This window comes from Mycteria americana, chromosome 5 (genome assembly GCF_035582795.1).
Source record: "Mycteria americana isolate JAX WOST 10 ecotype Jacksonville Zoo and Gardens chromosome 5, USCA_MyAme_1.0, whole genome shotgun sequence".
NCBI classification, from domain to species: Eukaryota; Metazoa; Chordata; class Aves; order Ciconiiformes; family Ciconiidae; genus Mycteria; species Mycteria americana.
Window position 1 is genome coordinate 10621585 of NC_134369.1, and position 25116 is coordinate 10646700.

The 25116-nt window shown below is 37.3% G+C and overlaps 1 protein-coding gene across 1 annotated transcript in view; it reads left to right on the forward strand.

Annotated features, from left to right (window-relative positions):
* The window catches only part of PPFIBP2 (PPFIB scaffold protein 2), a 108991-nt gene that overhangs the window by 47837 nt on the left and 36038 nt on the right, over nucleotides 1-25116 (forward strand). Inside the window, exons 4-5 of the mRNA XM_075502092.1 lie at nucleotides 12799-12888; nucleotides 17205-17318. Of these exons, the coding sequence (XP_075358207.1) occupies nucleotides 12799-12888; nucleotides 17205-17318 (204 nt within the window). The remainder of the gene's footprint in view (nucleotides 1-12798; nucleotides 12889-17204; nucleotides 17319-25116) is intronic.

Here is a 25116-nt window from a genome sequence, read left to right on the forward strand (position 1 = left end):
ATAAGCAGACGTTAATGTGGCTAGCAGCTTTGGTGTTCTGCAAATGGAGTTTTTAGTTCTATCAACAGTGGCAGTAGTCAGCAGTTTTCTATGGAAGTACAGAATTGTCAAAGAAATCCTAATGGGTTTTCATACAGCTTGTGGAGCATGTAAACTTCATTAATTTTAAACATTTTAGTGCCCTACATTGCATTTATATTGCCATAATGTGTGTTTTCAGTTATTTTTGGAGACAGCACGGGAGAAAATAAACAATTTGGTGGGGGAAGGGAGTAACAGCTAGATCATTCCCTCTCCATGGAGTGAGAATCATTCTCTCTCACTTGAGGGTGGTGGTACTGCAGTGATAGTAGGGAATTTTTGTTTGTTTTCTAATTCTCCATTGAACTAGAAGTTAGTGCTCAGTGAAGATCTACACACAGACATGGATTTCCTAAAAATAAGAAAAAAAATACAGTGGTAACCCGGTGAAGCAATCCCCAGATTGCAACATATTTTCCTTATTTTCACGCTGCCCAGAGAAACTAACCTGCTTTTCCAGTGAAACGGAAAAGTATTCTAAGCAAATCTGGGGCAATTGATTTGCATTCAGTTGGTGTCTGAAACTTTTTCAGGCCAAAGCTCAAGCAGGACGTAAAGTTCAGCATGCACGTGACAGGCTAAAAGTGAACATGTGACTGTCTGGAATGTATGTTGTCAACATTCATGGCTGATAAGATGCAGAAAATTCAGACACATTTACCTTTTAATCAGGAAGAATGACTGTAACAGAATCAAGAGGCCTTTGCATGAAATCCAGGACAAATGACAAGGCAGAAATAAGGTATGTTTGTCATTTTAAATACTTTTAAGAGGAGAAATGGATACTCGCCTATCTGCAGATGCTACACTGAGGCACTAACAAGTGGAGTAATATAGTTTTCCTGAAGTTTTTTTAAATTAAAAACAAAATCATTAAGAGATGATGTGTAGTGGAGTGTTTTAAGAGAGGTATGTTTCCCGCTTCCCAATATTCCCAACTCAATACTTTGAGATAAAGTTTGATGTATTTGCTGTTCTCCATAATTAGATAACTAGTTTTCTGGGGAAAAAATGCCTTCAGCTGTAGGGAGTTCATTTTTTAATGTCAAGAGAACCCCTATTCAGTCTTCAGTTTGTCAGCCATGACAGAGGCTGTCATGCATAGAGAAGTGTACTATATTAAGTGCATCTTCATTTTTATGATTTTTTTTAAAAAATGGACTATGGATAATGTACTAAGGCCAGATGGTGTGAGCTATTCAAGAAATAGCTGCTCTCATCAACGTTAAGATAGCATAAAAATTCTACAACCAGCATAGATAAATACGTTCTATGTACAGAGCCATCCGAGCCCTCTTCAATCTGTCTTGTGGCATTTGGAAACTGACAGTTCTTTTATCTTGTCACATTTCGTGGTGATTTTAGGTATCCTAGCACCTTTAGAAGACTTGTAGCACTAACTTTTTAAAAACCTTTCATATTTTTCTTGTCACATGACTTTAAGCAACAACAGGTGATAAGTACATGAAGAAAGCTAGGCGTCTAGGTTATATCCTTCCGTCTTATTTTGTGTCATGGAAGATTCTAAAAAGAGGTCAGTCAGGTTACAAGGATCAAGAATGGTTGAAATTATAAAGTCCAACATCCCTTGCAGAAACTCCATCAAGTATCTGTGACTTCCACAGTTTGGAATGTGGGTAGATGGCTAAGCAAGGCAGGTCCCTGTAAGAACTGCTTTTCAGGGCATTATACAGCTTCAGACTTTGAGTTCTTTGTATGTATCATTAGTATGATGGGCAACTTTGACACTGGCTCTTCCAAATTGCTGTTTTACTTCACCTTAAATGCAGGAGTGAGTTTGGTTGTAGAAATTGAAGAAAATGGGGAGATAAGTAAATGTTCTGAGATCATCACAAAAATCCCATGGGGACAGCTGCGTTTTGGCCTTAATAGGCATTGCCCAAGCAGTTGTCCTTGTGTGTAGAAGAATCAGTTGCCCAGTTTAAGGCCAAAGCCACTTTTAACTAGTGGGAGATAAAACACTGGAAACTGGAGTTTATTGGGAAAAATTAGAACTTAATCATAACTACTGTGTGGAGGCACTAGAGGACACTGCAGTAACAGGCAACACTTTTAAACTTCCCTTCTTGCTAGAGCATTGCTTTGCATATGCATTTGTCTTGGTGTTGCAAGTTTGAAAAGTTGCCATGCTATGAGACTTCAGCTTCAGCAGGAGCAGACAAAAATTTTAGAAGGGTATCATCATCTTTTGTTAAGATGGAAAATTGCCTCTTTGGCAATAGCAGTATTTATGGGATAATTAACTTATCCACAAGATCGTCCGTGGATTCCTCCTCTTTTATAATGTCTTTTGAGAGGAGAGGCAAGTAATTCAAAGAGCAGAATTTATTTTTAGGTTTAGGCTGAGCCTGAAATAAACTGAGAAGGCTGAGTAGTGTTACGATAAACAGGGAGTAAAACAGAGACAGGAAATAGAGGGTCTTTGGTAATGAGTTCCAGCCACTCTTGAAACAGAAAGCCAGAGAAGGCATTACTTGAAAATAGTTTCTCAGTGACAGCTTAATAATTTTTAGCTTGTTATTCAACATTAAAAGGGAACAGTTTCTGCAGATTTATCCTATTCTTGAAAGATCCTTTTTTAAAGATGATTTAGCAAGTTATATTTTTGAAGTTTTTAGAGTTACATTGTTCTTGTTCCGAACTGATCTGCTGTTTAAAAAAAACAGATGTTTTGGGGAGAGTCCGAGGTTTATACAGTTGTGTGTTATATATACATCTGTGAGAAGCATTTGGGATAAAACTGTGGGACAGAGGCAGAAGATTTAGCTTAAAATGTGAACACGCATTCAAGATTTTAGAAGTTGAGGGTTGAAAGGGGGAGAAGTCACAACTATATCCTGTAGAACAAAGCAGTGCGCTTGCTTCCAAAAGTTTCTTTTAACCCTGGGAATGTGACTGCTGAGATGGGCCCAAAGCATGGATGGTGAGATTGATATTTACAAGCACTTCACGTGGCTAAAGAGGGTAAGTGATTTGCTGGGCTTTGTTTTCTCTTTGTAAATGCACTTTAGCAAATCTTAGTGAGAATTCTCAGCTTTGCGAAAGGAAACGTATTGAGTGCCTCAGACGTAAAATATTGTAAGTTTCTTCATGAGAAATGAATTAAGGATGTTTCTTCATGTAGGAGGAGGAGGCTTAGGGAGGGGGGAGAGAAACAGCTGTCTTTGTCTTTAAAAATGAAACTCTAGGATCAAACTTTGAACAAATGGCAATAGATCCTAGCAAGTGCTCGTGCTTTCCTGAGATTGTAATACGACAAGGCAAATCCTGCATGGGAATGTATGGCAAAAAAGAATATGTTGTTTACCGTGTTGTACTTTAAAATGAAAAATTATTTGCACTAGTTCTTCATTTAATCAATTCTTCATCGGGGTAACTGTATGAGATGTTTTAGGATGCCTTTGTTTTGGATAAAAATGGTGGTACTTTTTTCCCTGTGCATGTTACTCTGATAAAACTATGTTTTTTAAAAAGACAGTGCTATTAAAATCCGAATTTTGTGATGAACTGTCTGAACATGAATTAATTGCATAAGATTGTTTTTGTCTTGCTATAAAAGAAAAAAAGTAGGTTTGTGCAGTTGTCTCATCACCTTGGAAAAATCACTTTGGTTTTGTCAGCTTTTAGATTTTTTAGGTTCTAAGTATTTATTTTTCAGTGTTTGAAAAAGCCGGGGATGGAATGTGACTAGATTCTTCTCAGTGTACTGTTTTTTTAATTACAATATTAATTTAATTGAGTGTCGTGTAAGCAGCACATCCTCTCATTATACTTTTAAAATCTATTTTAACCTGTGTACTTTTCTTGCAAATTCTATGCACACCATTTATGTTAGTGCTTCTGTATGGCACTGGATTAAAAACACGAATGTGTATATATGCACATGCACTCTTATTTTTTTACTAGCTGTATAAACATAAAATGTAGGTAAATACTTATGTGAAATGTGATTAGGAACTTTAATTTGGGTAGTTTCTTGAGTGACTATAAAATATTCATGATATAATGTCAGTCTTTAATAAAAGCTTGAGAATCTTGAAGTTAATTTACAAAATATTTACATCAGGTTCTGGAAACTTTTACATTTGTGGAGTGTGGATGGGGAGGGGATTAAATGGGGAGTGAGTGGGATAGTGAAGAAGAGACAACAGGAAGTAGCAGTTGGTAACATTATACTGTTAGTTTAACCTGTGCTCTGTGCAGTTAAAGCTAAATAACTCTTCAGTGTTTTTTGAGATCACATATTAATCTGTTATATAAATGAGGCTTTGAATACAGTATGTTTGCCACCCCTGCTTCCTGGTTTAAATTTCATTTTTAAAAAGATAGGTTTGCTAACAAAAGGCTAAGGTGTGCTGTTATCAGGCTGTGCGGCGTTCAGGTTACGCTGAGGACAATACCATAACGAGACAGGGATCAAGAAACAGCTTCAGTGAAGAAAGTGTCACACTGAAATGTTCACAGATTTGGAGGGGTTAACACAGGGTGTCTTTGGGATGATTTTCAAGTACTATGTTCAGAAAGGATATTGTGTTAAAATGTAGCACGGGCTTTTACAGAAATTAATAATGCTATTACTGTGGTTGAGTGTAGTTCCTTGTATGTAGGGTACATAAAGGAGAATATCAATACTGCTGCTTTTCCCTGTAAGCTCTTTAAGGAGGTGAGCACATGTGGGGGAAGGGAAGAGAACTGAAAATGATCTTGCATTGTTCCCAGGAGAACTTAAGCAGTCTGCTCCCAAATTCCTTTGACAAGTGATTTTAAAAAAAAGTTGAAACAATCTAAGTTGCTTATTTAATTCTCATGTTCAAGAATCCTAATGTCACATGTCTGGCATTGATTGTGATAGCATATAAAGATTTCAGGCCCAGCAATCATAAACTGTTGCTCTTTGGCTGATAATGAAAGTATGAGTACCCTCCAGACTAACAAATGGCACTTAACAGAGACTTACTGCAACAGACTTCCATAAACCCTTCGTGAAGTATGCCAAAGCTGGCTCCAATTTCATCATTAGCAGAAATCACTTCAGAGACCAGGATCAGTTTTGATGTTGCAGTCAGTTGGCTAAGCTAGATTTGCATGGTATCTGCGGCTTGGACTGGGTTAGGGCAGCAAACAAATACAAAAATCACGGGATCCAGGCAGGCAAAATGACAGATACAACTGCTATTTTCAGATGCTTAGAATTGAGGATCTGGTTTTAAGCAGTAGTCTTGTAACATAATGTATAGTAGCATCATGCAAGAGCAGCAGGGACAAAGCAGTATTTAGATCAAATTGAAATAAGGTGTCACCACACTTCAGCTCTTTCCATTGGACTTTCTTGATGTTAAAATGACCTGTGAAAAGTGCTGTGCCAAGAATGGCCATAGGTATGGACAGAGCGGGCAGCAAAATGTAAGAGCAGATGGACAGAGCCAAAAAACAATTTAGCCTTTTCTCAGTTGTAGGTGAGGGACAGTTAATGTGTTTTCCTTTGTTTACTCTTTTTTCTCCATTTTACTTTTTTCTGCCTTTTGCCAGTAATAAAAAATATTAGTCTGCAGTAGTATTTCTCACAAGAGAAAGAACTTTCTCCAACAATATTTTACCTAATATCAGAAAGACAAAACTCTGCAATGGGTACAGCTATACTGTACTTCACGGCACGTGATACTTTGATGGCAATTTCAGAACTGTCCCGGTTAGCTTATTCTGGCTGAGAAGCTGAATGATATCTGACCTAGGCACATAGTACCGCCCTGGTTTCATTCAGTGTTATAAGAGTTTGTAACAATGCAGATACTCAAGAATACCTTGTTAGTAAGACACAAAGCCCAGCTAAGGAGGTCACAGGAATTATTAAGGGAGGCATGTCTCTCAGCAGTCTGTTTCCAGAAGAATATGGAAAAGTTCTTACAGTGCACTTTCAACATTACAGCTAGGGCAGCAGCATAGTTCTCATAAAGTAGTTGGTGGGCAGTTTGTGGGAAGCGTTTTGCAGGTAACTGTTGTTGGGTTCTTTTACAGGGCCTAAGCATAAATCTGTCACTGTTAAAAGTTTCTGTTGCAAGCTAAGGAACCTGAGACACTCCCTACTACCTGAAGCTGAAAGTGTCTCATCTTTAGCAAACTTTCTTTGGTTTTCCCACGAGATTTGGGTTAGAGGGTTCACATACAATTTCATCTGTTGTCCTGTTGCTTTATTCTTATCTTTCCATCTGGCCTTAATTGGGACACACCATTCCGAATAAAAATGGCACAACCTCCATTTTGGTACATAGGCATGTAGGTATAACCACAAATTATTAATAAGCATCACAAAAATCAATGCTAACAGTTACTACAAACAGTGTTATGGGCTCTCTAAGGACATTGTAAATTAACGGAGCTATTTGAACTGCAGCGGATGGAGTGTAGCAAAATGGAAAGTTTCTTGCCTCTGGAAAACTGTACAGTGGTAAGATGTCTCATTTTGAAAGAGAGGTGCCTTCCTATGAAGTGGAGGCACCTGATGACTCTCGTAGCTTGCTTTAGACTTGCCTTTTGAAGTGATGCAGCACAGAGCTGATAGCTGACCTGAAATAGGTGTACATTATTCTTATGCTTTTCTTTCCTTTCTTCCAGATGCTATTCATAACCTGTACTGGCAAGAGGTGGGGCGATCAGACCCATGCTATAGCCATTAAGCTCATGATATTGAGGGTGAATCTTATGACTTCTGTAAGGATATCTTCCTTTAAGTAATGTAACTGTCTGGAGGAGAAAATAAGTATTAGTATTGGAAAAATTATCCAGATAAAATATAAATATTTGGTCAAAATTCTTTTATTCTGAGGACCACAGAAATTTACCTAGCTCTGTCTTTACTTAATTTCAGACTACACACTGTTAGCTTTTTCAAAGTGACTGCCACTTTCACTTAACCAACAAGGAACAATGGCAAATAGAAAATCCTGTTGTTGCTCTATTAATTGCCTTCAGATGAAAGGCAAGAATTACAGATACAGAAATCATGTTCCAGCCTTCTCTTCCTCCTCAAGTGCACTGAGTGCATGTACATATATTCAGATGGGTGTGTGTCTGAGGTAGCGCTGACACGCCAAGAGATTAAATTTGTATTACATCCCTAGTCAGATGCCAAAATGAAAATGTTTACTGTGTAGACTACTCACTCATCACAAGACAATAGCAACTACTGTGACTCATAACATCAATTCTGCTGACCCAAAAGAGTAATAAAGAGATGGAAAGTCCATACTCTTCTAAATATTATCAACTCCAAATAGGCTGGAAAAAGTCTATAGTGTACATTTTCTTGTATTGAAATATAATACTATGGTCTGTGTGCTGCTAGTAGTTTGTGGGAAAACTGACTGGGTTGAACTCTGCTGGCTCTACTCCTTGTTTTGAGCTTCTAAACTGCAACAAAAGACAATACGTCAAGCATGTCCCTAATCTTCCCCATTAATGCAAGTATTATAGTTGCCACAGGCATCTTATTCAATTATCAGTGGAACTGAAGGTGATTCATGTGACTGAATAAGAAGAGAGGAGGGTTATGACATAATCTGTCTTCTAAAAGAGGCGGGTGACTTGTTGAAAAAGCTTACAAATCACCACTCTAACTGACTGCCAGGTTTCTTTTCCCAGCTCCTCCCCCCTCCGCAGCCCAATATGAGATCCGTGGTATTACTGACAAATTTCTGTGTAACAGCTTGCTGATCAACTTCAGAAGTTGGTATTTTTTGTTTTAAAATTAGCTGTCTTGGAGATTCTTTGAGCTGAAACTGAAACAGCACACATGAGGAGAACATGACTCGCCTGTATTCAATTTTATCTTGCATATGTGCTTGCTTTAAGGGGCTTACTTTTACAGCCTATCAAGATTCAGCTATAAGTTCTGTTACAGAAACTTCTGAACAGAACATCTGTACAGAAGCGCTATACAATGGTTGCCGTTCTGTTCTGACAATAAGCTGCATTCTGAATTGTTTCCTATTAAAATAACATGCAAGAAAACATAACAGTCCATGCTTACCAGTCTCTGAGAAGGCTGATGAAAACTAAGATAGCTAACTGAGCTATCATTTAGCACAGTTCAAACATTTCTTCCCATTCTTGTCATACCTTTTTATATTTTTGCTGATTATCCCCATTTTAAATTAAAGTTGTTGAATCATACTCTGAAGTCTGACTTTTTTCTGTCATATATTCTGGAGGAATATTTAAGCCTTTTTCTTGGAAAAGGACTCTGTAATGACTTGATCATTTAGTCAAGGAAACTTAGTCAAGTTTCCAGCAGCTACCAATATTATGTCCGAGTTAGAGTAAAGAGCATATCCCAAAGAGAGATTTGGAAACTAAAGATGAAGAAGAAACTGAAGCAAGTGATGGAATTCAAAAGCCTTCCCCACCCCACCCCGAATCACGAGAATCAGTTGCTTTGGAATTGTTTCAGTTGATTTGGAATTGTTTGAGGAAACATTTTATGTTAATATCTGATGCAGTCTGATGGGCATTAAACTATATCCAAAATCTCTATGGAGACAGGTCCTTCAAGTCATTGCTTTACAGCTCCCTTGGGCAAAGTGTTTATGGTATACATTTGACTTTTCATCTGCAGTGGTACTACCATCAAGGTAGTTTCAACTACCTTGCCTTAGCATATCTTTCCTTCTCCTTTGTTATCATGTGTTATCATAAACTTTTTTACATGTTTTATGCAATTTCTCTCATTCTTTCATTACAAGAACTATAATTAACATATTTAGCTTATAATTTGTGGAGCCTGGGTAATGATTTTTGGTTTTTAAGGCTACATCTTCTGAAATAACATCTTTGTGGAAAATCTTGGTGATTCAGCCTTTTGGTCCTCTGGTTACACAAGTCTAGTGTTTATTGTTTGTGAGCTCTTACACCAACTCAAGTGGTCTGTAGTCTTCCGACTTTAGTGTTACAGGTCCTATATTCAGTTGCTGCTGATACGTGTGATATCTAACTATACTTGCTCAGTTTCTTCTCAGTACTGACTTTCACAACTGCAGAATGCACTCCAACCATCCACAGATGGCCTTGGTTCATATTACATTGTTTTATCTTGTCTTTATGCATGCCACAAAGATTTCCCAAGTCTTAAACAACTGCTGTGTGTCAATCAGCCACTTTTATTTAGCAGGTCATTTTCTGTCTACTGTACTTTCCTGTACTTATCTGAGCACTCTCTGGCTAACCTGTTGGCAGGGTTGATTTTTCTTCTTCCCCTTTTTCTGTTCACATGGGTGTTGATTCACTAGGTTTTACATAGGTATTGAGTATTGGACTTCCAGCAGAAGATATTTCACAGTCACTCAGTGCAGCAGACATCATCGGAGGCTATACATTTGGTAAATGTGAGTGTAGTAAAATATCTTATTTGTGATTTGATGTTGAACTAATTCTTAATTACCGATTATATAAAATGTTGAACTCTGTCTGCATTCATGACAGATTTGGTTATGTAAAAATGTGTTGGCAGTAATCTAACTCACTGTGCCTGTAAGGCTGGGGGGAGAGTGGTTATACAAGTGGTTACAAGGTATATTTCTTAAATCTAGTCTAGGAAAATAGCAAATGATGGCAGGAGAAAGGGTGCAAAATCTACCTGACTAGGCGGTCTTCTTCACTAGCTTTTGTCATTAAGAGAATCTTTTCCTGCCTAGCAGCGTGCTGTTCTTCCCTAAATACTTGATGTTCTAGGTGCAGGAAAGTCTCCCCTACCATTGTGTGTGAGCCAGAGACATACTGGGGAAGGCCTGTGGGCTCTCCATTGAGAAAACTCATTTAATGGTATGTAATGGAGTCTTAACCCTAATGGAAACGGAGCCTCCAAGGCTAAAGATTTTGGATTCTAAAGTTCAGTATAAGACTTTGCTCTGCAAGTGGAGTAACAACCCAGGCAGAATGGCTGGCGGTATGATTGAGGATGCATAGCTGAGGTCAAAGGATTACCTAGGCAGACATACAGAAATGCATGTCGGTTACTTACGAGGATTCCTTATTTTCATTTAGTACTACAAAAGTTAATAAGGAATGAACTTTAAGACCATACGGACTGACTGACCCACCAACTTCTAATACAAAGAGCCTAAGTTAAACTGAAGATGCATGTTTTATAAACACATATAAAACATGGGGTTTGGGGTGTGTGGGTGCGTGAAATTTTTTTAATAAAAGGAGAAGGCTTGAAAAAATTACATTGAGATGTTAGGAAAGATGGAAAGAAATGTTAGGACACAGAAATTCTAAAAAGTTTAAAACTAGTTAGGAGAGGAAGAGGGAGTAAAGTCACCATTTCTTTAAGGGCATTATGTATTTACATAGTGCCACTGTGTAAGTACAGCTACAGGTGCCATGGTAAAACTTACTAATTTGTCTGAGACTTTTGTTTGTGTATAAGTTATGCACTTGGATGTGCATATTTAGAGCCATTTCTGTGAGGTCTTGAATCTTAGTTGGACCTACTATAAACTGGTCAAAAGCTAGTGAGAAAAGTGTATTCTGATCAGAGTTAAGACATTCTTCTTTTGATCAGTGCTGGTAAGGTGTGGAGTGAGGTTCTGCATGTTCTGTTCTTCAGTGTCCTTGTTGACCCTCTAAAACAGGGAATAAGGACCAAGTGTAGTGAATTTATAGGTGATTCTAGTTAACCAGGGCCTTGCAGCCATGCTAAAGGACATGATTAAAACATAAGAAGAGCCTGATACACAGGGAAACAGTATAAATAATAGGATGCAGTTCAGTATAGGCTGGTGCACGGTTATACATTTAAGCAGAAACAATGAGTAAACACAGGATGAAGAACAGGATGCTAGCTAAATAAGAGCATTAAACAAGGATCTGGAAGTTATGAGTCCTAGGCTGAAAATATATCAGTGTTATTAATATGGCTGACATGAAAAGAAATATGGCCCAAGGGTCTGTGGAAAGGTTTTTTCCACTCTAGCCATTTTCAGCTAGAGTCCTGCATCTACTCTTAGGCACTTATTTCAAAAGAATTGAAAGAACAATTGGTGAAGAGGAACCAAAAGAAACCAACAAAACTAATCTCAAAAAATTAGCCTGTGAGGAAAAGAGAGAAAATCTTGTGTTTGTTTAGCCCAAAGAGGGACCTGCTAATTAGAGGACTACAGATAGTCTTCAAATATGTAAAAAAATTCTGAAGCAAAGGACCTTTTCTTTATCCATGGTGGTATGATAAGAACCATTAGGTTGAAGTTGAAGAGACGATGATTCAGGTTAGACATTAAGAAAAATGTTCTAATGATGGGTAGCTAAGAAGTAGATTATATGGGAAGACTGTGTAATCCATTTCTGGAGGTCTTTAGGAGTAGGCAGGACAAGAATATTGCAAATAATTATCTGTCCTAGGATGGAATAATGAACCAGATGATCTCTTCAGGCACCTTTCAGTCCTGTTTGTTGGTGTCTTTGTGATTCTCTCAATTCCCTTCAAAAATATCAGAGACAAGGGTGCTTAGTTCCTCACAGCTCAGCCCATAAAGACGACACACTTATATCTACTTCAGCACTGTACGGCTGGAAAAGTGTCTTTTAGCTTTTGGTTGGATAAATATTTGATTTCTTGACTTGCATTAATTCACACCATGTTTATTTTTATCATCTGTTTTACATTTGGGCTTGTAGACCTCAGTGGAGATCAAGAAGCCATGAATATATTTAATATTTTTTAAAAAATCCTATTCAGAAATGTTCAGTTCAAAAAGAAAGGACAGTTGGGGGGGCGGATTATAATCATATTGGTGCCATTGTACAAGCAACTATAAATGAGTAGTCAGCTGCTGACTAGTGTAGTTGAAGAGAACTCAGTGAAGCTGGATTCTTGTGTTAGCTGAAAAGCCAGCCAAAGTGTTTTATTCCCCGGCAGAAATGCATTGCCTGCAATGGAGCTGGGAAATGAATTTCTAAAGGCTCATGTTACTTTTGATGCTTTAAGCAAACAGCTCCATTCCCACAGTTACACAATGTTTTAGTATGCAGGATGAAGCTATGGGACTCTTCTAAACTTTTTAAAATAAATCTGCAGATTTTTTTTTTTTAATTGTGGTGTTTGTCTCCGGAGTATTACAATTCATAGGAAATGGGACATAATAGTTAGGAACAGGCCATGTTTTAGAAGGTCTTGCTCCTTTGAGCCATTTAGAAATCCATAAGTGATTATGTAGCTAGAATAGTTCTTGATAAGAATTTGATAATTTAAGTAATTTGTTAATTGCTAACAAAAAATTATACTTTTCTTTCAGTAATTTCTAGGAATAGTATAATACATATGGCAGTTTTTACCATTTAAAAATAAACACCAAGATTCCTTGACTTTGGCAAAAGGCTGTTGAGACCAGATATTTCAAATTAAATGTTTTTTATCTTGATAAGATGGCATTTCCCAATGAAACGATAATTTGCTAGAAAATATCAAATCTATTCCTATACCATTCTCGATTGCTGGAAATAAGAAAGTACTCAAAATCCAGCTAAAAAAAAGGTATATACAAAAGGGTTAATGCATATGAAATAAACAGGTTTGATCTGTAGACACATTTTTGCATGTTTTTTGCATTATAACAACCACTCAATTTATATAAATTTTTATTAATTATTGCTTGAAATGTTAATATTAACTGTAAAAATTCTCATAGCACTTTTTTCCCCCAGTCACAGGTGAATCATCATTCATCTAATAATGAAACCTATCAAGAAAGATTGGCACGATTAGAAGGTGATAAAGAGTCTCTCATACTGCAGGTATGTCTTAAAAAGAACATTGTCTATGTACTTGATATTCACTGAATACAAAATGAAGTGACAGAGTATTTGCTGTTAAACAAATGTTACGGGCACCAAATGTAACCGATATTTAATCAGGAATTAATTTGTATAATCCATTTGATTGGTTTCATGGTGGGGTAAGTGGGGAGAGGAGAGGGGAGTAACAGCAGTAAGAGGGGGAAAAATGACAAAGGAAAAAAAAACAACTTAAAAATAATGCTGTGAAGTCCCAAGACAATGCTGTGGTAGTGGTTCTCATTCTAGGTTTGATGTGTTGTACCAGTTGATTTTCTAGGTTCTGCGTGCCACCATTTTTAATTAACTGGAAGACTGGCAGGTAGATAGAACTGATATTTTTCCTGCTTGTATACTGTACTAAAGTTGCTTTACATGATCAAAAAGCTGAAGGGGGAGGTAAAGGGGGGAAAAGAAAATTTGACAGTAAAATGCATGCCTAAGCTCTTCCAGGTTTCCCTTTTCTCAGTTTACCAAGCCTTTTTCAAACAGATCTCCTGTCCCATGTAAGTTTTCCTCCTGGAGAAAACACATGTTGTACAACTTAAAATAATTTTTTTTTTCTGGATATTTTCACTATTACTAAACTGTACATTACATGCTTTTTAAAACTGAAGCTGGAGATTCTTTAAATGGTCTTTGCATATCCTTTCTCTTTATGCTTACCAAAGCATATTATAAGCATATATATTTATATCAAACAAAACTTAACTATACTGGGTAGGTGTTCTCTGTACTTTCAGTTACTAGTTTCTGTAAGCATGTTTTATCCTGTATGTTCTGTTCACACTTGTGTTAGCTTACTGAGCGGAATTCTTACTGCTGCTGTTAAATAAACAATAAATGGTTTGTGAGACATAAGCTTAGGCTTGGTTGGATTTTTTCGTTGCTGTTAAACTAAAATTGCTATTACCAAATTTAGAACAAAAAGTCCTGAATGAAAAACAAAGTTCTGGTTGGCATTTAAGTGTTTAAGCGTGTGCTGCAAATTCCCTTTTTTCTGAGAGGAAATCAGGTCAGGGGAGCCAACATCACAACTGATATTTATTAAAACACCTTCTATTAATCAAGTGGTTATTAGCTGTAACATCTTGATTCTATTAATAATAGCAAACAACTTTTTACACAGTACATTCACTTCTCACAGAGTTCACTCACACACATGCGTGCGCACTCGTAATCGGAGCAACACTTAGGAGGCCAAACCCAGCTGTTTACTCAGAAGCAGAGGGCTGTACTGATGCACCTGTGGCTTTGTCCCTGAAGGCCTCCTTTGTTTCATCACACATGCGTATAGTCCTGTAAACTTTGTCTGCATGTAGCAGCCACTGTCGTCTTGTTTGGTGGTCATGTGTGCTGGTGGGCTTGTACAGATTTGGCAGAATCTTGGTGTTCAAAGTGTATCAGCTTTTGTGGATTTAACAGGACCGCTAGTCTCCAGTGCTTGTAAGTTCCTGAAGACTGTTGCAGGCTGCTGCTCAGTAGGTGCTTTTCCTGTCTTTGACCTGCTGATTTTTAGTTAACTATTTCTTCATCCAAACAAATAGGTACCCATAGAATGCAGCCAGCCAAACTCGCAAAGAAGGGGCTTTTATGACATGGTTTGGAGACCTACCTAGAGTTTTTCTCAAGAGCAATGTAGTAAAATCAGATATAGAAATTGTCTCTCTTTTGCCTTTTACCCCCATCAAATCAAGAGGCTTAGTCAATATTTATGCATTTCCTATCCCACTGCACAGTGTTGCAATAGAACTCCAAAAACCCCAGGCAAATAACATAGATGAAAACCTCAGTCTTACAGATGAACGTCAACAACAACAAAAAAAGGTGCCAAGATGGAGCTGGGGTTAGAACCTGGTTTACACCACTTCTGCATATTCTATCTAGGCGGTCAAATACGAGGAACATAGGCAAGTCCCATGCTGAGGTTAACTGGGCTGAGGGAGCCTGCTCGTACAAACCTGGCTTCTGAGTGTGACCCTTGGCATGAAGGATGAGAAAGTGATGGGAAACAGAGCACCTCTATTCTATAGCTAGCTCATGTTGCATTGTGCCAGTGACTGTGGTCCATAGCTGTAATCTATAGGGAATATGAGGCTGGGAGCACTCCAGTCTTGCATCAGACTTGCTGCAGAAGAAGCAGTACAAGGCACCTTGTGGTGGGCACCCGCAGCGACCACTATCTCTGTCCACCAAGGCTGAGTCAAATAGTGTACTTGAAACCTGCTTCCACTGTTCAGTCTGTAGTGGAGGCTGGAAATGCTACAGCATCTGGGATACCTTCTTATAGCTCAGTGCCTGTGTATAGGAGCTAATGTACTTCTTTAGGTGTTCGTTTTGTTTGGTTTTTTTTTTCACAGAGATGTTTTAAACCCTTATACCACTTGATTTTTAGCTAATGGTTCAATATGTCTCACTTTTATAGATATTTACAGAAAATATATTATCTACGGGCTGACTCTTGTGTGTGTTGTACTGCTAAGGCAAGATGGACTTGCCAGCGTAGCATACGCTGGGGTTATGTTCTGTGTGCAGCCTACTGATTCCCTGAATAGTCTGGCAGATGTGATCCTGAACAGAGGGGAAAATATGAGCTCAAAGTGGCTAATGTGCCTCTCAGCCTAACTACTGGAACATCCAACACATGCTTCTAAAGCTGCTAAGGTTTTACTAAATTCCTTTGCAGGTCACATTTAACATACAGAGTTTTCCTTACAGGTTACAATGCTAGTTGGAACCTAACCAACCCTTTAAGTAGAGCTTGTTTTCTTTCTCTGGAATCTGCATCAGACTGAAGGAGAGGATTCAGTTTGTTTTTTCTTGCTTTCTGACCTCACAGGGTTTTTTTTTTTGTGTGCCATCACTCATTCAATGGGAGCAAAACAAAAAAGTAGACAAGCAACAGACTTCCTTGCGGGGAGTTCTCCCCCTGCCCCAGCTTGGATGTGTCCCCCTGCCATCTGCCTCCACCCACTTCTTCCTATCATCTCTCATCCTGTGTTCATCTGTATTCTACCCTACAGCCAACTAGTTTAAAGGCAAAAAAATAAAATAGTCTTTTTTTCTTTTTCTATGTTCCTTTCCCAGGCATGCTCATCATTACGTTTGCAGGTAAAACAAACACAGATCACTCAGTCATTCCCTCTGCAGCTTCCCTGAAGTGAACTCAATTGTTCATTGATTGGGTTTTAGAAATGTTGCGTAGCAGATATATCTTAAAGGTTTCACTTCCACATACTGTACCTTTTTTATTTTTTAAATAAATGGGTTGCAGGGTTGCATGTGAGAGCGTAGGTAAGTTTTTGTTAAGGCATTTCATTCAAACTGGAGTTTAACCACCTAAGGTTGCTTTTTTGTTTGAGATAACATTTTTCTAGTATAATCAAGGCTTTTATATAAATAAATAGTAAAAATGAATATACAGAGTGTATATGTGCTGCTTAACATAGGAATTAACACAGGGGGTTTTCCCACATTTTTCTAATGTTATCCTGAGTGTAGTTTTTTCAGTTTTGCAAGCTTTGAGTTAGGCTGCTGGGCTTTTCTTATTACATACTCACTGGTCTGTACCACCATTCCCACAGTTCTTTACCAGTATTGCTTATTGTTTCTTTTCCTGGGATTCATTGTCTGTATCTCACTTCTTTTGCTTTCATGTTTTGGCTTGCAAAGCCTGGGAATTTTTCTTGGAATAGAACTTTGCCACTGCTAAAACATGCCTTTTACTCATTGCATTCTTTATAACTTCAGAACGCTTTATTGATAGGTAAGCTGTTTTTCTGTTCTGGTAAGAAGTAAAGTAATTGGATGGTTCCCAAATGCACAGTTTTATTGTTTATCCGTTTTAGGGAGTGAAATGCCAACGGAACCTGAAATGGCAATGCATGCTCTAAAACCACTTAAAATATTTTCAGTATCCTGTGTTCTTGTTTGGTGCTTTCTGATTTTTCAGACTTTTGTATGAACTGACTCAGGCTACCTATAAGTAGTCTTCCATCTCTTCTAGAAATGCTCGTTCTTTTTTATATTAAAACAAAATGATTGGGGTGGGGGGGGGGGGGGGTCACAGGGCGGGGTTGAAGCAAGATATAGGTAAGACTGAAAAATTATCTATCTTGATAGAGCAGATTGCTGCAGTGCACAAGAATATTAAACCATTGAGGACTTTAAAAGAGAACTTGCTGTTAAAATGTGCATTTGGATGTTAATTATATAAGGTAATTGAAACTTATTTACAGTCAGTTCAGTAGCATTGTGGTTCTCTTCTCAAATTGCAGGTGAGTGTTCTTACAGACCAGGTGGAAGCTCAAGGAGAGAAAATCCGGGACTTAGAAATCTGTCTTGAGGGGCATCAGTTGAAACTGAATGCTACAGAAGAAATGCTTCAACAGGTAAAAATCTGGATTGGAAAGCTTCTTGCATAATCTCCTCCAACAGAGGGGTGAACATATGTGGTCAGCTTGTCTACATGTATGAGTGCCTTTGGCAACAAGATAAAACAGGAAAAAAATGCCTCTTTTATTGTTCTCTTGCTTCTTTGCAAGTTTTTTTTTCTTTTTTTTTTTTTTTTGCAATAAATGTTTCTTTGTTTTCCTGTTGCAAAAATGTTTTACTGGCTGGTTGCATAACACTGTACGTGGCAGCATGTAAAATGAAACTATTGTGTCTTATTTGTACTGTGCTGACGAACTAAATTTGGATATGGTTGAGTAACTGGTTAGACAGGTTAAATGTATCTAATATATGTAAGAGTTATAGAATTAAGAAGTTTTATTTAAATATCTTCTGTTTTCTTATGGCTTTGAAGCTGAACAGGTAGTAAGTTGAAATTAATTACTGTATCAAGTTTGGTTCTATAACCATTTTTGCTTAATTTAGGAGCTTTCCCCTTATTTTTGAAAGAAAATTAATGTATAAAGACATATTTTCCTTTATTTCAGTCAACAGTTTCAGGCTATGTGATTTAATTTTTGCTCTTTCATGTTATATGTTGAGGGAGCAGAACAAATGATAAATTAAATACCCTACATTTCATGTGTTACTGCAGAGCTGGCAGGTGTGTTGATGCAAAAGAATTTTTCCGGTGCAATTTTCTGTTATTACAGATGCAGATCATCCACTGGTAATACAGTACATAGATATCAAAAATAGATTTGAAACTGTAAATAACCCTCAAAATCTATGCCAGAAATTTGCAGGATAGATGCTGTTCCTGATGAACTTGCTTCCTCTCCCCACTCAAAATGTTGGGTTATAAATTTACTATTTTAGTCTATGTGAAATATACAAGTCTTTCTATGAACATTCATAGCTTTAAGTTATAGTTGTGTTAATCTACATAAGCTGATTTTACTGTGATAAGGATCCGTGTACATTTGTATGTAAACAATAGCAGTTTCTATAAGATAAACTTGTATCCTAAACCTTTTAAAGTTATAATTCTCCAAGCTTCTATAAAAAAATTTGGTCTCACACAACTTTTGCAGCCGAAAATGCTTCCAGCTTGGAAAAGTTTTATTCTCATACTTAAATGAGGGGATGTTTTTAAAAATGCAAATAGCGAGTGCATTTAGTTTTTCAGTGAGATCTGAAGTTCAAAGAACAGTAACTATTTAAGTTATGAAAATCCGTTTTCAAACTTCAGGAAGGCATTCACAATAGAGTGTAGAAGTTTCCTGTTTCAACCTAAAACTAGATAGTTGTTCTGTGACTTCTGCTAAAACTGTTTATTGTTTCTCTGACTTAAAATTTTCTGCTCTGATAGTCTTCTGAGGAAACTGTGAATTTAAATCCTGATTTAACAGAACACTGAGGCATGTGAGAATAGAATATAATAATACATGTACATTGCTAATTCAGTGAAAATGTTTGAATCTACCTGTCTGGCACTAGGCACGTGCACAAATCGCTTACAAAGCTGATCCTAAAGTGATAAGCTCCAAAAGTCATACTAAAGCTAACAAAGTCAGAGAATCTCCAAATATGTTTAACATAAACCTGAAATCTAAATTTTGAGATCACTTTGAGTGGCTGTTATTGTTGCCAAATGGGAGTAATTTCAAATTTATTTTCTTTCCTGTACACGTGTTAAATAGTTAGCAATAAGCTCAAACTTGTTGATTGTTTTGTATTGTAGTTTTGAGATCTTGCATTTGAACATAACTTACAGAAATACTGACAAGCTTGCTTGTTGATTGCTAAATTTCTAAGTGACTGATCTCTCATGCTTACAGCATATATGATCACTCGAGGTTTTTTTTTTTGTTTTTTGTTTTTTTTAAGAGAAAGAATGATCTAGGCCACAACTTCAGATAAAGATTTGTGTTTCATTTTAATCCTATGAGTTTGTCCATTTGAACTTTGCACAGACGTGTACACAAACCCATATGCTTAGTATTTTAATTTTAGCGTGAGTGATGTACTTTCAATAGCTGAACCAAAATTAATAAATAAATTCAGTGTGGAACTGAGGTATTTAAAATTTCTCACTGGAATGAGAAAAAATGACGTTAACATTTTAATTTTGTGAACAGTAAGAAGAACAACTTAAGTGAAATACTAGAGGATTATGAGGGAATGGTAGTTGTGGTGTCTTTCTCACATGGATTACATCCCCCAGTAGACAGTGGGATATGGGAAACCCAAGTTAGATCTCTCAAAATCTCAAGTCAGAGAAATTATACATTTATTGTAGCTCAGCAGAGGGCCCTATTTGTCTATAATTTATTTTGAATGTTCTTTTCTCAGTTCATTTTCTTGAAAAGATTACCCTCTACAGGGAATGAGTTGAGATTTGGAGAGAAGAGAATGACCTGATAATGTGATGATTAGGACGTTCATGTAAGATATGTGGCCAACAGGCCTTCTTGCAGTTAATATGTCAAAAGTAGAGTGAGTATCTGGCCTCAGGGACTTCAATAGACTGATGGATCAATCAGGTTTTGGGGAGAGTTGGGTTCAGATTTTCTCAGCCAGCAGTTGCCAGTGTCCTGTACAAGTGCTCACGATGCTTAGCAAAGAGATGAAAGATACTAGTGCTGTCACTGAGTTTTTCCAGTCAAAACTATTTAGTGGGTCTTTCAAGACAGTATTTATTTATTTTTACAGTAAACTAACTTCTAATAAGAAAAGATCATCTAGCTCTATGTACCTATATAAATATTCTTGCTTTTCAGAAAGACTTCTATTATCTTCCTGAAGTGCATGTAAATCCAATTTAATTTCATGGTTCTGCTTGCTTATTTACAATATATTGAACTCCACTGATTTTTACCTTTGTGAACTTAAGTTGACTGCTTCTTCTAAATGGAAAATGGAACAATAAAGATAATTGCCCTAGCCTGAAAAATCTTTAATGTATATTAGTAGAACTGCAGTATGGATAAGCATATTACTTACTTATGTGGGAAACCATATACCTGAGTCCAGGATAAGCCCTGTCTTTTTAATTTTGGGAACTATAAGAAAAGTGACTCTTAATTAATTCTGTAACCAAAATGCTACAATAAAAACAGAAATCATACACTTTGTTACGATAATTTAATGATGATATCTGGTAGTTCCACAACAGAAAGGGTATGTAATGCTACCCTGCAAAAGAGTTTTTTGCTGAATCTATGCTAGCAGAGACTTGTCCACTTTGTCAGGGTGGGGTTACTGGCTAAAATCCTTCTGGCTTATGGTTTATGCACAGTTGTTTTGAACCCTGCTACAAAGTGATCATGGAAACACTTTGAAACAACAGCTAAAATAAACTTTATACGAATTACATAAAATGGCTGTTCGGCATTTAGGGTGGACATCTTGAATGCGGAATAGTAGCAACAGACACTGCTGCTTGTTTGCAGAAAATCATGATTCGACATCAATCTAAGAGGGCAGTGCAATATCCACTAGTCAAAATGTGAACTTGCAAGAAATGAGGTGAGCCAGTTCTAAAGGTTACTGCTACAAAAAGGAGAAGGCCTCATTCTCCTTTCATCTTTCTCTGTGTTCCTGACCATGTGCTTCTGCAATTTATTTTATACTGACTGTCATGCTCATCAGACTTTTTCCTCAATGACTAGGAGAAAACTAACTTGGGTTTTATAAAGAAGGGGATGTTTTTCTGCTGGGTTAGTGGGTTGAAACAGCTCACAGAAAAGGTCAAGGCATGGCATAAGGGCAGTGCATTTGACCTAGCTGTTTATGAAACCACAGCCAAAGAAAATACGGCTCAGCAGCATTTGAGAAACAGGAGAATCCTGTGTAACAGATGCAGAGTTGCCCCGGTGTGCACAGTTACAGATAGCGCATGTATGTTTTCATGAGATGTGATGGTTATGGTGTCAAACTCAACATTTTGCTTTTGTAAAGATACTTGTTCCACTACAGACTCCAATCAAGAAAAGGCATTTTTCACTTTGAAGGTGTTTGCATTGTCTTTCTTTAAAACAAAGTAGGTCTTTCAAAAACTCATGAAAGTCAATGGCAAAACTTTAAATCAGTCCTTAAGTATGGTTCCGGTTTAGGCCAAGAAACACATTTCCCTGGTCAACCTTCATAGTAAATGTTAAGAGAAAATTTTCTGGAGCATGACTGGGAGCAAGATGCCAGTTTTGTCTCCCTGAATTGCCTTCCAGTGGTATCTCTGTCTTGCCATCGCATGTGTAAAGAATATGGAAATGCCAGCCTATGTGAATAGTTATCTGCTTTGCCCCTTAGCACATTGTAATGAATGTCTTGAAATAAAAAAAAAACTCCTAGAATTATCCTAAGAACACGATTTATGCTGTGACAGTCCATTTCCAGTACATCAGCTGCTTTAAAATGTAAAATTACAGCCACTTTTAGAGAAGAATGATGTGTATGTGTCTTGTTCTAAGTTAGTTTGTGGCATTTCTAAGTACTTTCTTCCAGTCAATTTTAAGAAGTATTTTTTAAGAGAAGAGGGAGTCTTGAACATCTGCTATGTTAGCCTTGGGGGAACCTCCGATCAACTTGCTATCAACTTTTCTTTCATTGTAGAACAGAATTGGAAAGCAAAAGTAATTTTTGCTCTATAAAGTAGCCTAAATTGTCCCATAACAGAAAGTACCAGCCATGCATAATGTAAACACATTGGTGCTATGGAATCTATGCTGTCAATCTTGGCAGCTGTGTTAAGTCAGTTTGAAAAGTGAATTTTCTGCACGTACAGATTTCACCTCCACAGTTCTTTTAAGTGCATTTGTTATGGTAATTATCATAAGAATCGTTAGTTACCTCTTTGTTATTCCAGTGCTGCATTTGATTTCTTTAACAGATACTAGTTCCCATTGAAGCTCTGTGGCATAAAGTATAACATCTTACAGTTTGCTTTGCCAATCAAAATGCTAGTCTGTGTGGCAATGTCTTTCCTGACCTGACCTGAACCAAATCCTAGGTGTGGTTTGACCATGTGTTTCAGCCTTCCATCTTATTTCTGACACATAATTGCAAGAAGCAATCCAGAGGACTCTCGTCAGATGGTTGCATTGTGTGAACACATTTGTGTCTTCTATCAAGTAAATTCTCTTGCAAAGTACAAAGCAGTTGGCTTTAGGATTCTTTCTGTCTTAAAAATACACATAGAAACTGAAATGCTTGAACACAAACAGGAGTGAATTTCTGTTTCTCATGTCAGTGTATGGCCAACTTCTGCCTGGGTGCAAGGAGCAGGGGAAAGTGCCAGACAGTGCCCTTTGTGAGGCACAATGGAGAATCTTTTAAAAAGCAGTGGATTAAAAGAATGCAGGGAGGAGCTGTACGAGAGTAGGAATTTGAATCCGATGCAGTTTAGTATGTACCTGTTCTGGTTTTGCAGTTGTCTTATATGCAGGGGAGCCAGAATCCTATCTTGGTTGCAGAGTATAAATCTGGTGTGTATCTGTTTGCTTCTCAGGAACTTTGCTGGCTGGCAACGATCATTCCTTCAACTTTCAATTGCCTGAGTTATCTGATCTTAGATGAATTTCAGCACTTGTTTATAGCATGCAGTAACTTCTTGCCAGCAGCTAGCTTAGTATTTCAGATTTTGAAGTGTGCTCTGTGCTGCTCTGGCTGTGAGGCATAAGGTTTTCAGAACGTGCTCTCAAGTTGTGCAGCTTATCCATACAGGTGAGCATTACACTGCTTTGTTATTTCACAGTTAATGTAGGCACAAATCTGCTCATCAGGCGTATGCAAAGGGCTGTTCAAATCGGCAGTGCAATGGGAAGTTCTGTCCTTTCTGTTGCTTAACTATATAATGGGCAAATGATGAATTGGAGGGCTGTAATTCACTCTCTGCTACTGACTTGCACCATTTCATGGTGATTACACATGTACATTGCTCTCAGCTGTGTTTTCAGTTAAGCAAATATCTTATTTCTACCACAGCTGACACACAGCACTTGAAAAGTGCAGTCCTCATTAGCAGTGGTTCTTGCTGAATTTTGCTTCCCAGGTAGGTAGTTTGGTCAGTCGGTCTGTCTCTCTCAACTATTTTAATAAGGGTGAAAAGTATGAAATTTTTTAAGCATTGTGTTGTGTACAGTGCACAAGTGCAAAATGGGGTCTTTGGGGTTTTTTCCCCGCACTTGACTAAAATCTCACTTATGGTTTCTCAATCAGTGTATGGCATGATTGTTTCTTCTGTTTTGTGGAGTGCTGAATATCCTGGAATTTTCTGTGCTTGCAGCTGACAGCCTAGAATAGTGTAGTGTCCTCTTTCTAAGCTATTTTCTGTCATGTTAAATTTTATAAGCAGCTTTATAAGAATTATGTATTTCCAAGACAACAAAATGTGAAAATGAGATCTAGAGCATGTGCTTTGGTTTCATTGGGAATATTGAAGAGCATGATTAAATATTTTAAAAGTATACAGTGTGAATTTTAAAAATACAGTTGTGTTTGGAAATAGTTTGGTGTTCATTGATCTGTCTGGTACATGCATATTGTAGCTTCTGTATGACTCATCTTTGTAATTATTCTGCTCTAAAATAGCTTTTTTTCCTTAATTTTTAAAGTTAAAAGTTGATTTTCAAAAAAAGAACTTTGATAAATTATACTTATAGTACATTTTAAAATTAAAAACAAGTATCTTGTTTATAAATAAGATTCCCTAGAATATGTTCTATTTCTGTTCTGTATTTCGGCTCTTTAAGATCCTCCTAAAGCTGCTATAGCCCAAATTACCATTTTTGCCTGTCTTATATTATCTTTTTTGCTTTAAAACCAATAACAAATTTGTATTTTCTTTCCTTACAATTGCATATTTATTCTGGCTGAATTCAAGTTGCATCATACCACTGAAATACACTATAATTTCTCTGTAACAAAATGGGTCACATTCTTAATGAGCTGTTCACTGTGAGCATCTGCTTGAAGATGAAAATAATTGCTTCCAGATGTTACCATTTCAAGAGGGGACATTTACTTTAAACGGCACTTTCTTTCAAAGCAAAAGTTAGACTCTCTAGAAGCAAGAGAAATTGTCAGCTGTTTTAAATCAATGTAGCTCCACTGAAAACAAACTAGGGATAGTTAGCTATTTTGTCTATTTTAAGGCAAGAGTTTTATGCCAGTTTACACTAGCTGAGGATCTGATTCTCCAGCTTCAGAGAAAACTGTAAAATTTTGTTTGAGTTGATTAAAAAAAAAAAAGTCAGCTGCCTTCATGCTGGCTTATACCAGTTAGCCACCTTAGTGTTCACATGGAGCTACTGAACTCAGAATGAAAGGAGTGAGGTATTACTCTCCATTGCATAATTAATTGTAATTTGGGAGTCTATAGGAAAAAGTAAGGAGTAAAGCCAGATGGTGCACTGAAAGGATAGATCTTTTGTTAAAAATCTCTAGAGGGATGCCATGTCCCCTTGCCTTATTAAGAAATCTTCCTGTCGTACCATGGAACACCATGTCGGTGTCAAAAAAATTTCTAAATGTTGTTTCAGTTCAACAGTGAATAGAGTCTGTCCATGGGGCCAAAGTCACCTCATCCTGCTAGCCCTTTTGATGTTCAGTGGCTTTATTTCATATGAAAGTTCTCATTTATAGCTATGTCTTAATCTGCAAAGGTCTGCTATGTTAACAGCTGTACAGAGCCTGTTCCAGTCTGGACTGGAATGTGCCTCTGAAACTTGTGCAAATCATTGTTTTTCTGGAAGATAGAGGAGTTATTTGTAATTTGTAATCACCTTTGTAGAAAGC